Consider the following 13441-nt stretch of genomic DNA (forward strand, 5'->3'; position numbering starts at 1 on the left):
GAAGTAATGGAAAAAAAAAATGGAAAGTTCAACTTTAAGTTTGTAAATCTCCTAGTTTAATCGATAATAATTTGCTTATCGTAGAGCCTCATATCATATGTCGGTTATCAATGACCGACTTATGTAAAAAAAAGTGATATTCCGATCGAGAAAACATCCAACATATTTCTACAATTTTTAGCAAAAAGACAATGCCACCAATGTGTATGTACTATGTAGCATCTCAATCTTCTAGTCGAGCGATATACTTGTCGTAAAACTTTCCGGCCTTTTCAAGTTCCCCAAGCTCGGTATAGCAGTCTGCAATTGCCCCATATGCTTCTGTGTTTCCTGATAAATCTCCTACACGCTTTGATATGCCCAGCACCATGTTATGATATTTGATTGCTTCACGGTACTTCCCTTGCCTTTGCAATGAGGCCCCTGAAATTCAAGTGACAAGTTCTATGTTATTCATGCAATAAATATCGGTTACGTATTTTTCATACGACCAAAGATATACTAAAACCGCCAATAGTGAAGGATGATCAGCCAAACTACTAGTAGACGCAAACATTAGGGTTGTACCAGTTTCTTGTAGACATAAAAGACACGCTTGATTGACAGAGATCGAAGGAATTTACTTGATCAAGATGCACTTCCCGAAATTGAAACAACATATGCAACTATTATAAAGGAGATTCAACCATAGGATATAATGAAAAAGGAGCCCCATTGGATAATGAGTCCTCAGATATTGGAATAGGACTAACAACAAAGGCATTCACTCGAGATCTGATGACAAAAGCAATATTCGGTGTACCCATTGTGGAGGAACAGGCCACACAAAAGAGGGGTGTTTCAAAGTTGTGTATCTATCTGGAAGGCTCGGGGGATTATATGAGTATTAAGGAGATGAAAGTAGTACTAAACTATTTACTAGACACCACCACACTAGAACTAACATACGGGATCAAATTAATCATCATTTTATTATCTATTCTACGCCCTATTTCTTTTAGATACGAAAGAAAATCCATAATAAGGGGGACAAAATTTTCCTATAAACTACTCTTCATTAGGAATCATGTCTTGCGTATGATCAGCACATAGTCCAAGTGTTTTTTCCACCCTATGTCTATTTACAACATCATTCCATTACCCCAAAGTCACTAAGTAAATCCCGTTTGCCTAAGCAGGGGTTTGGACTTTGGAGGGTCAAAAGAACGCAACTTTACCCTTATAATAACACAGTTGTTTCCGATTAACCCTTGACTGCAAATATCCTTTACAACTTCATCTACAACAACATACAATCACCCCTAAGCCAATTAGAGGCTTTTTCCTAAGTGTGGTTTGGAGGGTCAAAAGAACATACCTTTACCTTTGTAATAACAAAGTTGTTTCCGATCAACCCTTGATTGCAAGCAACACTTGCAACATCACATAAATATGAAGTGTAGAATTTAATGTCCTTATCTGAGTAGCAGAAAGTACATTGTGAAGTTTGCTTAATAAATCCAAATTTCATTATCTTATCTTTGCTTAAATGTTATTTTGTTAAGCCCCGAGCAGCCCAGCCTCATTCATTCGGTTGCTTGTGAATTTTATCAATCCAACATGAAGCAAAGTCAAAGAAGAAAAATACAATCCTAAAAGCGAGAATGCGAGATAAGTTTTTTAAAAAACTTACCGAGGCCTCTGGCAGCTTTTTTTTCCTCGATCGGATCATTCAAACTCTGAGCCAGTTCCAAAGCAGCCTTGAACTCTGTAAATGCTTTCTCTGGATCTTGGTTCCTTAGATGATTTTTCCCAGCCTTCAGTCGAGTGATCAGCTCATCTTTCTTTGGATCAACTATTACTTCAGATTCTGGGATTCTAGTACTAGCAGGAGCATAACTCAACCCAGGGGCATAAGACTCAATTTTTGCTTGTCTTCTAAGAGCAGCATTAATCTGGCGCAGCTGTTCATTAAGTCGTTGGAGTTCCCCCTTTCGTTGTCGAGCAACCAACCCTGTAACGTAGCACATAAATTAGGTCTAAGACAGTATATCAATCATAGATTTAGGTTTTAGAACTAGTGACCAGCATGCAAAGATATCTTAGGTTCGGATTATTAACTACAAAAGAAACTCCCATCAGATAGACAGATAATTAAGGCCTATAAAAGGGAGGAAATCATGAGTAAAGGCTTAAAGATGAAAAAGTCTGTTTGAAAACAAGATATTGAGGCACAAAAATCAATTTCATTTTTTTATATTAGCTTTCCATTTTATACATAAAATTTCTTGTATATAGTCGTTTGTGAGTCACTCTAAGGTACCACTCTTCTTTGCTTAACTTATTAAGGGATGTAATTAAGGACTAAAGTTACCTTAATTATAACACTAACAACAAAAAACATCAGAAACATAGGAAAGCTGCAGATGACGCTAAGAAAGTGGAAAGTTGGGTACATCAGCAATGTTCAAGGCTCTTGCTAATTGGTCTTTTTCATTGAAGAATTTTGTTTATTGCATTTTTCTTAAAAACATTAAAATCTGGGACTAATTTTGTAGATTTTGTACTTTTGGTAAGCTGAAGAGCTACTGATACTTGATAGACACAACTCTTCCAAAATTCTGTACATTACTGAAGCCCTGTAAAGGGAGGGTTTTTCCAAGGGGCGTGGCTGCAGCAGGGCGCACACTTTTAGGTGCATTACTATACAGGCGATAGCAAGGTGCAAATACTGAACTAAATGTAGCTATTGGATAGTAATGCTTCTACATTTAAACAAGTAATGCTCTTGTGACGAGATAACTTACTATGTGTGAGTGTTTTTACAAGCTACTAACATATAAAGAATCATTTTCACATGATTCGTTAATCTCCTTTTGAATCGCGAATGGAAAAAAGCAAATTATGGTTATTGTTGGGCAAACTGACGCCCATTTTTGAGCGAATTGCAAATTTTGAAAAGCGGCTAGCAAATTATATTACAATGCATAGAACCATATAGTAATCAATGCATAGAGCCATATAGTAATCAACAAAACTTCGGATGAATTCCTTCACCAACTTCAGAGTTCAAGCTGAGACAAAATAGTATGCTTGTGTTGACAATGTTTTAATAGCTTATGCCTCATTTCATCCGTCAAGTTATACATGTACGATAGATATGCAGATTGGTCTCAAATAAACAATTAGAAAATTAATCTGAAAACGAAGGAAACATGAGGACTGAGGAGCAAAAAAGTCGACTAACCTCCAACAGTAGCCCCAACTAGAGCTACAAGTAGAAGCAGGGGCATATTGAAGAAGGGCTTCTCTGCCTCACATGTTTCTGAAAGAACTTCCAAAGGCATAGCCATAAACATGGCATTTGTTAAAAGAACTGCTACGGCGGGGAATCTGACAATACATTTTTCCTGTCATTTTCATAATAGAATTCAAGTTATAAGACAAATTCCGACACTAAATACATGCAGAGAAATTTTTTTGTTCTGAAATTCATCGACATATAGAGCTTGCAGTTTTTGTTAATGTACATAACATATCCTAGGGTTTCAACCATCAGCTTAAGCTTTTGACTGAGTTGGTTCTTTGACATGGTGGTCTGAAGCTAGCATGACAAGAGGTCACGGGTTTAAATCTCAACCACCCTTCATTTTTAGTGGAATATTCAGCGCCGAGTATGAGGATGACATGTGTTGTATCCACACTTCTAGCCTCTCGTTAAAGGGGCGTGTTAAAGTATATAACATCTATGTTTAAAATAATGGTTTCAAGTAAACCAATTTCAGATTAGTTTCAATGAGTCTATAAAAGGGATACCCAAGTTAGAATCTGTCATGCATGGAATAGAAGGGCATGCGAGCAGATACTTTTAGAAATTAGAAGGAATATAAAAGAGAATGATACAAGGATTCTAGAAAAGCAATATTGTGTAACAGAATAAGCCAATAGTATCCATTTTGTTATCAAGTTTGTTAGCATTGAAAACTAGATATATAGGATGTAATAAGACCGTAATATTCAGGAACGAAATACAGGCTTATCTGTAGGACTAAGGTAGTGCTCGAAGTCTCCTATACTATATTTATTTCTTGTTTTTCTTTCCTGTCTTTTTTATTGAATTCTTGTCCCGTTCTTGTCTATTTTAGAACCACAATTAAAATAGGTTTGAATAAACTCCACTTATTAGAGATAAGTTCAGGTGAAAAAGTTCAAAGCATATGCCTCCAGTCTACGACAGACATTTCTTCTTTCTGCTAGTTAGAGACGAGATTTACGAATTAGTGTTGCAAAATTATAAACAATAGCCACCTAGAAGAAGGATGTTAGGTTGCATCTAATGACTATGGTACTTTTTGCGCAGTATTTAATATATATACACTAACTGATTGAGCCAATCGTGAGAATGAAATTCGGGCGAAACTATTCCAAAAAAATAATAATAGAATGAGCTATAGGAGTACTGGATGTCAGGGACACTCAGTGTTCATTAAAAAAACACTTATTTTTGGCTGAGTATCTAACGGGCCACCTGAAGTTAGATGGAAGGAATCCAGATGTGATGAATCCTTCTAATTTGGGTAGAACCATACTTAATAGACTGAAATGGAGATAAAACAGGTTATACAACCCTTAAAAAGTTTAAGAAAACTGTTTGACCAAAAGGAACTGCTGTAAACTAGTGAAAAGGCCAAGGTAACTGTAATAGAAATCATACGGTATCCAGTGGAGCTCTATTTCTTTAGAACAAGCCAAAAATGTCAAAGCCTTAATCCCAACAATCAGAGATCAACTACATGAACCACATCGCTAACAAATATTATACATTATTCGGCTCTATCCTCTGTCTAGTACTAAAAAACAACTAAGAAAGTCAACTCCAATGATCATCCACATATGTTCTCCTCCTTCATTCATTTCTATCTCTACACGTGAGCTTCCGCCTATCCCAAAAGCAAAGCAAAGGTCATAGCATCATGTAAGCAAAAATGATCAGGCCTAGGAGGATCACACAGATACAGCATTAAATTTAAACTGTCACTGACTCACTGACAACAATATGAATCAGTGCAGTTTTACACAACTAAATTCTTGGACAATATACCTGATTGACAAGAAGGCTTTGGTAATCATCTTCAGAAAGTGGTGGAGACGCATCAATGTACATTTTTTTGTTAATCCTCTTCTGCAATTGGTTCATAGATGGCTCTCCTGGAAATTTTGCATAAATCTTAGACAGTGCAGACACAGCACCCCGGCTAAACGAAATGAGATTCTTTGGATCATGTGGCAGCATCACTGGATCCCCTGAGTCAAAAGTCGCATCTGCCCTCATAAGTATGTCATTATATGTAACTTTGAAAGAAAAGTGAGGCTATATAGACACAAGCAAGATATAGTTCTACTATCAATGAGGAGAAATCCAAAATCCCAGATAGAAATGAAGAAGTATCTGACCATTACCAGGAAATCAAATTGCTTTCCTCACCTATCATGGTTGTCATACATCAGTCTGGACAATGTCCACAGTAGTTGTGCACTCTGACGTTTTATTCATATGTTCTGGCCTGTGACTCCGTATTTCTAGTATGGCAGCTAATATGTGAATATGTAATCTATGATGATTGTTCAGTAATAGATTACAACCATAGTTAATGGATAAGAAGGATTCAGGTTTGTAGATACATCACATAGAACAATGGTGTCCTATACTCCTATTCTCAAAGGCATGCACGAAACCTTTGAAGAGAACTCCACAACAATAAAACAGAAGCATGAAAAGAGTTACATAGTTTCAGAAATAAATGGTTACCACTAAAAAATTGCTGCGGAATGCACCACTAGGATATTACATTTATAAACTGCAAAAGGTATCAACATCAGCCAAGGAGAATGAACTATTAAGCACTGCACCCGCGTTTTGCTTTTACTTTGAACCACTTTTGATGCATACAGCTAAACAATCCCAAATCATGTGTTTTTCATCATAAATTCCCATCCATACCATGATGTTTGACATGGGATTTTCCAGGAAAATTTACACAAAAAATGTCATCGTTTACTACTAGCTATAGAGCAAGCAAGGTACGTTTACTCTTTCTAGTCTAAGCTTCCAAGGACAATGAAATAGAAGGCTTAAGGATTCTATTTAGTGAATAACTAGAGTAAAGAAAAAGCAAGAGAAAACAGAGTATAAATCAATAGACACAAAGCAAACAATACAAGAACACAAAGATAATCAAGATTACATTAATGAAACAACCCTCCCCAAGCTTAAACTCTCACACTCAAGCCCAAAGTTCTCACCTTTAATGAAAACACACACTAATACAAGAAGACAACTCTTTTGGCTCTTTTAAACCCTAGTTGCTCTTAGTGTATTAGCCTCTTCTATCTATTCCAATCTGATTTAGGGCACTTATATTGGCCCCGAAACGAATAGAATAGCATAGGACAAAGTAGTAAGCCGAGTATTGTGCAAAACTGAAAGTCAAATTTGGCCCTTGCGCTAGGGTGCTCGAACGAGCACCTCCAATTCGTTGTTAGCTGCCTTGTTCAAGAAACCATCTAAGCTCCTCCTGCCTCGTTCAAGGCATGATCCAAAACCCTACTTGTGCACCTTCTTGCCTTGTCCAAAGGCATCCTACATGCATTTCATTAATAACTTCATGTGGTGATCCAAACCTCAACCTCCCATACTTCATTGCACACCCAATTTCCTCATCCAATGCGCAAGTCATAAAGTGGGCTATGAGATGATCAAAATCATTTCCCACGCTATGAGAATCGACACTTGCACTAGCAGAAAAAATGACTAATTTTAGAAACATCACTCTTCTTGTCCTCAGATTGCCAAACTATACTCATTTCAAGCTCCTCACTTTCTTAGTTTCAGCTCAATTTCCCTTTAAAATGTACTCATGTTTGATATTTCAGTCTTGCTTATGGGATCATGTCCTTTGTAATACAGAGAGTTATGAGTTAGCTTAGTAGTTGAATATTTTTCGTACCACCCTTGTGACATGGTTTGATTTTCACCATTAATTTCCACCCACCTTCTTGCCTATAGGGGATATTCTAGTCTTAATTTGAAAACAAAAACTATCTTACCAATACAAAAACTGAAAAAAGAAATTCACATTAAATAGATTCCACTACAAATAAAATGAGTAGCGCCAGGACCTCAACCACAAATTTAGGCTTTTGGAAACATCGATTGAGATGCTCCTTGACATGGTATCACATCCTCACCTCACGGTTTCAAATTATATTCACACCATTTTTCAAGTGCAATTATTAGTCCCAAAGTATAAAAAAGACTTAAGTTGTATCCACATTTGTTGCACATGGCTCCAAAACTACAATGCCACATATATAAAAAATCATATTCAAATAATATTATAATCAGGTAGAGTAGGTGATTAAAGTTTTACGTAACATATCAATGGTCATAGCCTCATAGGATCAAATCCTATGGATCATAATTTTTTCTCTCCTTTCTTTAGTCTCCTTCCAAAGCAATCCTTTAACTCTCAAGTCTCAACATTTTCTCTTACATCAATTAACTCTATTTTTCAATCTTTGAAACTTTTACACTTTTACACTTTTCTAATATTAGCCATCAACCCTATTACTTTCTTTTTTTTTTTTCTCTTTTTTAACATTAAAAATCAAAATTTAATTTATAATAATTTAATAAGTTTTTTCTGTACAATCAGTTTTAATGTAGTTAGACTTGGTATTGAATTTTTTATTTAATTATAGAATTTAAATATTGAAATTGTGTTGACATTTAATTATAATTAAAGTTTCTGAATATTAATTACGAAGGTTCTCAATTTTAGAAATTTATGAAAAATAAATTGGCCTCGAAATTCTTTGCTCCGGCCTGCCCTAAAGCTCTCTCGAGGGCCGAGGCCTTCAACCATAACCACGTGCCTTTGATTAAGATGCTTCTACTTACAAAGACATAATGAACCCTAGTTTCGAGTGCGAATCACATCAACCTCCCAACTAATCTAGCTCAATAAACTTCCAAAACTCATTAAAATCCCACTTAACAGTTAAAACCCAGGTTGAATTTTACTAACCGAGCAAAAAAGATTAGCATTTCAGCAAATGGGTAAGATAATCATGACACTTAATAAAACAAACAAGCTTGACTCATATACATTACAAATTATACAATAGGAAACGGGTATTTGAGTTGAGTATAGGTAATACTGACCCTCGAATTTGAACCTTTTAGAGAAGAATTGTTGCCATGAAGAAATATTAGACTGCTTAGCAGGAGATGGTAGAGAAGAGCACTGAAAAACCATCGCCGTACTTTGTGAATAACTGCAAGTAGATGGATAGTACAAATATTTTGATGGAGAAAGAAGAGATATGAGAAGGAATGGAGAAAACACTGAAACGAAAATCTAGAAGATAGAAAGATTTTGTCGTGGATGAACAAGATATAATTATATCAAATCTTTTGCCTTTTTTTCTCCTTTTCTTCGTGGGACAACAGACGGCTAAAATTATACGGATTTTATATCGTATTCATTTTATTTGGGACATACAAAAAAAATAATAGGAGTAGTAGGTAGTGAGCGGGTATGGCCGTATGGGTTCTTGCTCACACAACTTCATACCCACTCGCCCCACTCAATACCCACCCACTCCGTCTAATAGTCTTTCATTTTATTTCTAAAATGTATTAAATTATAATATTTTTGTATATTTTTATTAAAAACTATTTGAGAAAAATTAAGGATACTAATTTTGTTTATTAAATTGTATGGTATAATCCAAATTAACAGGTGTTCTCTTGAGAGACTGTCTTTTATAAAGTCACATAATATATTTGGGGTTATAACAATATTTATTTGGAGATATAACATAATATATTTGGAGTTATACCAACATATATTTGGGGTTATAACATAATTTATTTGGGGTTATAATATATTGAAATTATAACAATATATATATATATATATATATATATAGATGTAGGATCAAATGAGAAGGATTTTAAAATGAGAAGGGTGAGAAGGATTTTTGTTTGATTTTTTTTGGTTACTATATATACAAAAAAGGATACTATGTTATAAATATAAGAACATTTTAAAAATTATTTCATAGTTACCTTTCTGTGTAACATAGTAACTTTTACAATTATGAGTTTTTGGCTCAATCGTGACCATAGATTTTTTTATTTTAGTGAAATCAAGGGTGTAGAGTCTTTCTTACCCTTCTCATTTTCAACCACTTCTCAATGGATCCCTCCCCTATATATATATATATATATATATATATATATATATATATATATATATATATATATATATATATATATATATATATATATATATATATATATATATATATATATATATATATATATATATATATATATATATATATATTTGATGTTATAACATGATACATATGAGGTTATAACAACATATATTTGTGGTTATAACATAATATATTCGGGGTTATAACATTATATATTTAGAGTTGTAACAATATATATTTGAGGTTATAATATAATATATATGGGGTTATAACAACATAAATTTGAGGTTATAACATAATATATTTGATGTTATAAAAATACTATACCCCAAACACAAACCATTATATACTCATCTACATAATTTAAATCCCCCAAATACATAATACTATAACCCCAAACACAGACTATTATATACCCTAATATATATAATATATATACTATACCCTAATATATATATATATATATATATATATATATATATATATATATATATATATATATATATATATATATATATATATATATATATATATTTGATGTTATAACATGATACATATGAGGTTATAACAACATATATTTGTGGTTATAACATAATATATTCGGGGTTATAACATTATATATTTAGAGTTGTAACAATATATATTTGAGGTTATAATATAATATATATGGGGTTATAACAACATAAATTTGAGGTTATAACATAATATATTTGATGTTATAAAAATACTATACCCCAAACACAAACCATTATATACTCATCTACATAATTTAAATCCCCCAAATACATAATACTATAACCCCAAACACAGACTATTATATACCCTAATATATATAATGTTATAATTCCAAACACAAACCATTATATACCCAATTATATAATGTTATAACCCAAAAAACAGATCATTATATACCCAAATATATAATATTATAACCCAAAAAATATGATATTATAACACCAAATACAAACCATTATATACCCAACTATGTAATGTTATAACACCAAATACAGATCATTATATACCCAACTATACGCGCGTGTTTAGAAAGTTTAATTAATTTATCTTTTTTTAAAATTAAAAATTGGGTCAGCCCAAACTTGAGACTTCTCTTGTAGAGACGGTTTCAAGTAAGAATTTGTGCAAAATTAAATGTACAATCAAATTTGTAAAGATTTATGAAGTTTATAATGTGGACTTGAAGTGAATGCGCGGTAGATATAAAGTGGGTATACCCTGGCTATATCCAGTTGGCCAAGTGAGTAGGGATGAATTTGAGTACATACCTAGATAAGCAGGCATGGGTACGAAAATTTTACCCGCTATGGGTGGTGGGTAGACGTAGGTGGTGGATAAGTAAATTTTAGGTGGTACGGGTATGGAGAGGACATATCGTATCCACCCGCCCACTTTTCCATTAATTAGTAATGTCACAAATCAAGTGAGTTTATTCATACATAGTACACCAAATCTTGTATGAGACCATCTCAAGATAAGTCTATGTAATTTGTAACACCATAATTATCTGTAATTACTGATGCGAAAGCACACTACAGGACAATGCATTATGTTGACACAGAAGTAAAGGCAGAAAAAGGGAATAAATTATTATAAACTAATCAACATTATAAACATATGGCTAAACAGTGGACCTAGGAAATTATGTACTAAAAGTTTTAACTCCAAAAAAAAGAAACGTGAGGCAGAACAACCTCAGATAGGTAAGCAAAATGAGGATTATTCAAAAACTTTTTCTACTAATTCAAAACACATGCGACACTAAATTAAAACTTCAGAGGCAAGGCTTTAAGCTCACAAAATGTTGCTCCAACGCCCGATTTGATAAATATATAAGTATATCATTCATAATCTTCACCTAAAAAATATTAACAACGGTCCACAGTCAGTGGGGAGTAACTAACAGTCCTTCTAAGGTAATATCTAACATATAACGTAGAAGTACATTTGTGTTCATAGAATACTACATCAATAATTCAACACATAAATTCATTTTTAATCCTTATAATAAAATATTCTACTGTAAACATGTGCTACATAACGGTATCCAATGTAATCATATGCAAGCATAACAGTATAAGCTGTACAATCACACATTAATTATAGCAGAGGAACAGACGCCAGTACTACATGCAGTAATACTTCTCAAGCTTTACCGGGATTACAATCCCTCAGTTAGCGCACTAACTGTGTCTAAGAATGGCCAAACTCCCGCTATTAACATTCCATACCGAATGCAATAATCGGACGACGACAACCACCTGAGGATATGGTACTCCATACCGAGTACACTAACACACTCCATACCGAGTGTGTGGGGCCCTATAATATCACCATTCCATACCGAATGGTGGTGGCATTTGTCTCACCCATCAACTGCAGTCTAAGGGTTTTCCTCTCTATACATGTATCACATATAATAATGACATCATGAAGTATTGGGCAACCAATTCATGCTTCATGCCATCCGGGTGAAATAACTCTCATGCATCATAAGATATCCATAACATATTACATCAAAATAAACATGAACCATAAATATCCTCAAAAATAAGGTTAACAACCATTTTGCATAAAAAAATGGCTTAGTTTAATCCCTTCTTTTAAAGGTCATAACTTTCTGTTTAGAGCTTCAAATTAAGAAATTTTTGAGTCTAAATTGGTTAACTTTTTATAAACTTTACCTTTCATTAAGGAAGCATTTACCGATTCTAAGTCCATAACTGGAAAAAAAAACACTAAACATAACAGCTTGTCGTAAAAACAGAATTGCTCTGTTCAGTATATTACGAAGGCCATAACTCAGCGTATACAACTCCAATTTAAGTGATTCTTGAGCCTAAATTCAAGTACTTTAAATGACCTACAAGTTTTATTTGAACCGTTTAAGCTAATTCTGCCCCTAACTAAGTCAAATATGCTAAAACATTAAGAATCTTATTTTTCAACTAATATTCTAAAAATAGAACACTTGCGACTCAACGCAGTGAAACTACGTCATGTTCTTAGGCTCATTAGAAATCCTAAATGAACTTATTTGAAGCTGATTTTTGGATATGTTTTAGGCCTACATTTAATCTTTACAAAACATTAATAAATACGAAATTTGGGTTAGTATATTAGTCTCTAAGTCTAATTTATTAACAATAGGTAAAACTGACTCTTCAGATTGCATACTTCTACAAATCCAATTAAAAGACCACTTAGAAAATTACCCAGATTATGAAATTTGGACTCAATTAAATTAACATAAGTAGGAGTTTTATGTCCAAATTTGAGATTCATTAGAGCAATGTAACAAGTCCTTTAAGTTTGATTAATTCAGGGCAAGAACATGTTACCTTAACAGAAAACACCGAAAACAGGACGTTAATATAAAAATAATTATAAATACTTATAAAAATACCCATATCACGAATTTAACACGTAATATCAAAAATTTCATTAGGAGTAATATCTAAAAAGAACGAAGCTAAAATAATTCCTTAAGTATCCTAAATAGTCTCAACATACTCAGAAGGTCACAGCATGTACCCGGTTTGGTCTTTGCTCAATTTCACCCATTTTTAAGGCATGAGACTTGAATTACATCATTTGTACATATTGTATATGAAAAGAACTAACTTAGAATGGGTGCTAGTTACCTTAATTCGTGGGTTAAAATCACAAAAAGGTTGAAGAAACCACTCGCCACAAACACATCCTGCTTGGCGTGTTGCTGCTGCCTATCTTTTGTGCAAGGTTTGAAGAGATTTCTTGCTTGAGTATGTAGACGAAAGTTTTCAGAATAATAGGTAGTCTTTAGCTTTCTTAATTAAGAAGGATGAGAAACTAATTTAAGGAAACAAATGGATGTGTGCGCCAGCTCAAAGGAAGAAGCAAGGAGGTGACTTTGCTTAGGCTTGAAGTTCTCTCTTATGTTCATGCAACATACCCTAGCTTAGGTGGATTGGTGTCACGTATTGACATGCTTGCTAGTAGGGAAGGCTAATTAGAACATAAGAAGGTCATTTTGAAGGCTTAAAACACTAGACATGAAGAATTAGAAATTAAAGGATCATAGTTGTGTACATTGTTGTACATTGAGGTGCTTGCTTACCTTAGCTAACTTGAAAAAAGTAATTATGCCTACATTGCATAGTTTTGGACATGAGTGGGGTTA

At 33.6% G+C, this 13441-nt stretch overlaps 1 protein-coding gene across 1 annotated transcript; it reads right to left on the reverse strand.

Annotated features, from left to right (window-relative positions):
* Nucleotides 1–9: 9 nt before the first annotated feature.
* Nucleotides 10–8446, reverse strand: LOC130827589 (protein FLUORESCENT IN BLUE LIGHT, chloroplastic). Its single transcript, XM_057693346.1, has 5 exons — nt 8204–8446; nt 5081–5283; nt 3227–3389; nt 1673–1993; nt 10–423 (listed from the first exon to the last, which is right to left on the reverse strand). Exons 1-5 carry the CDS (start codon nt 8295–8297, stop codon nt 224–226), a joined length of 981 nt encoding a protein of 326 aa, XP_057549329.1. The 5' UTR covers nt 8298–8446; the 3' UTR covers nt 10–223.
* Nucleotides 8447–13441: the final 4995 nt, after the last annotated feature.

This window comes from Amaranthus tricolor, chromosome 11 (genome assembly GCF_026212465.1).
Source record: "Amaranthus tricolor cultivar Red isolate AtriRed21 chromosome 11, ASM2621246v1, whole genome shotgun sequence".
Lineage (NCBI taxonomy): Eukaryota > Viridiplantae > Streptophyta > Magnoliopsida > Caryophyllales > Amaranthaceae > Amaranthus > Amaranthus tricolor.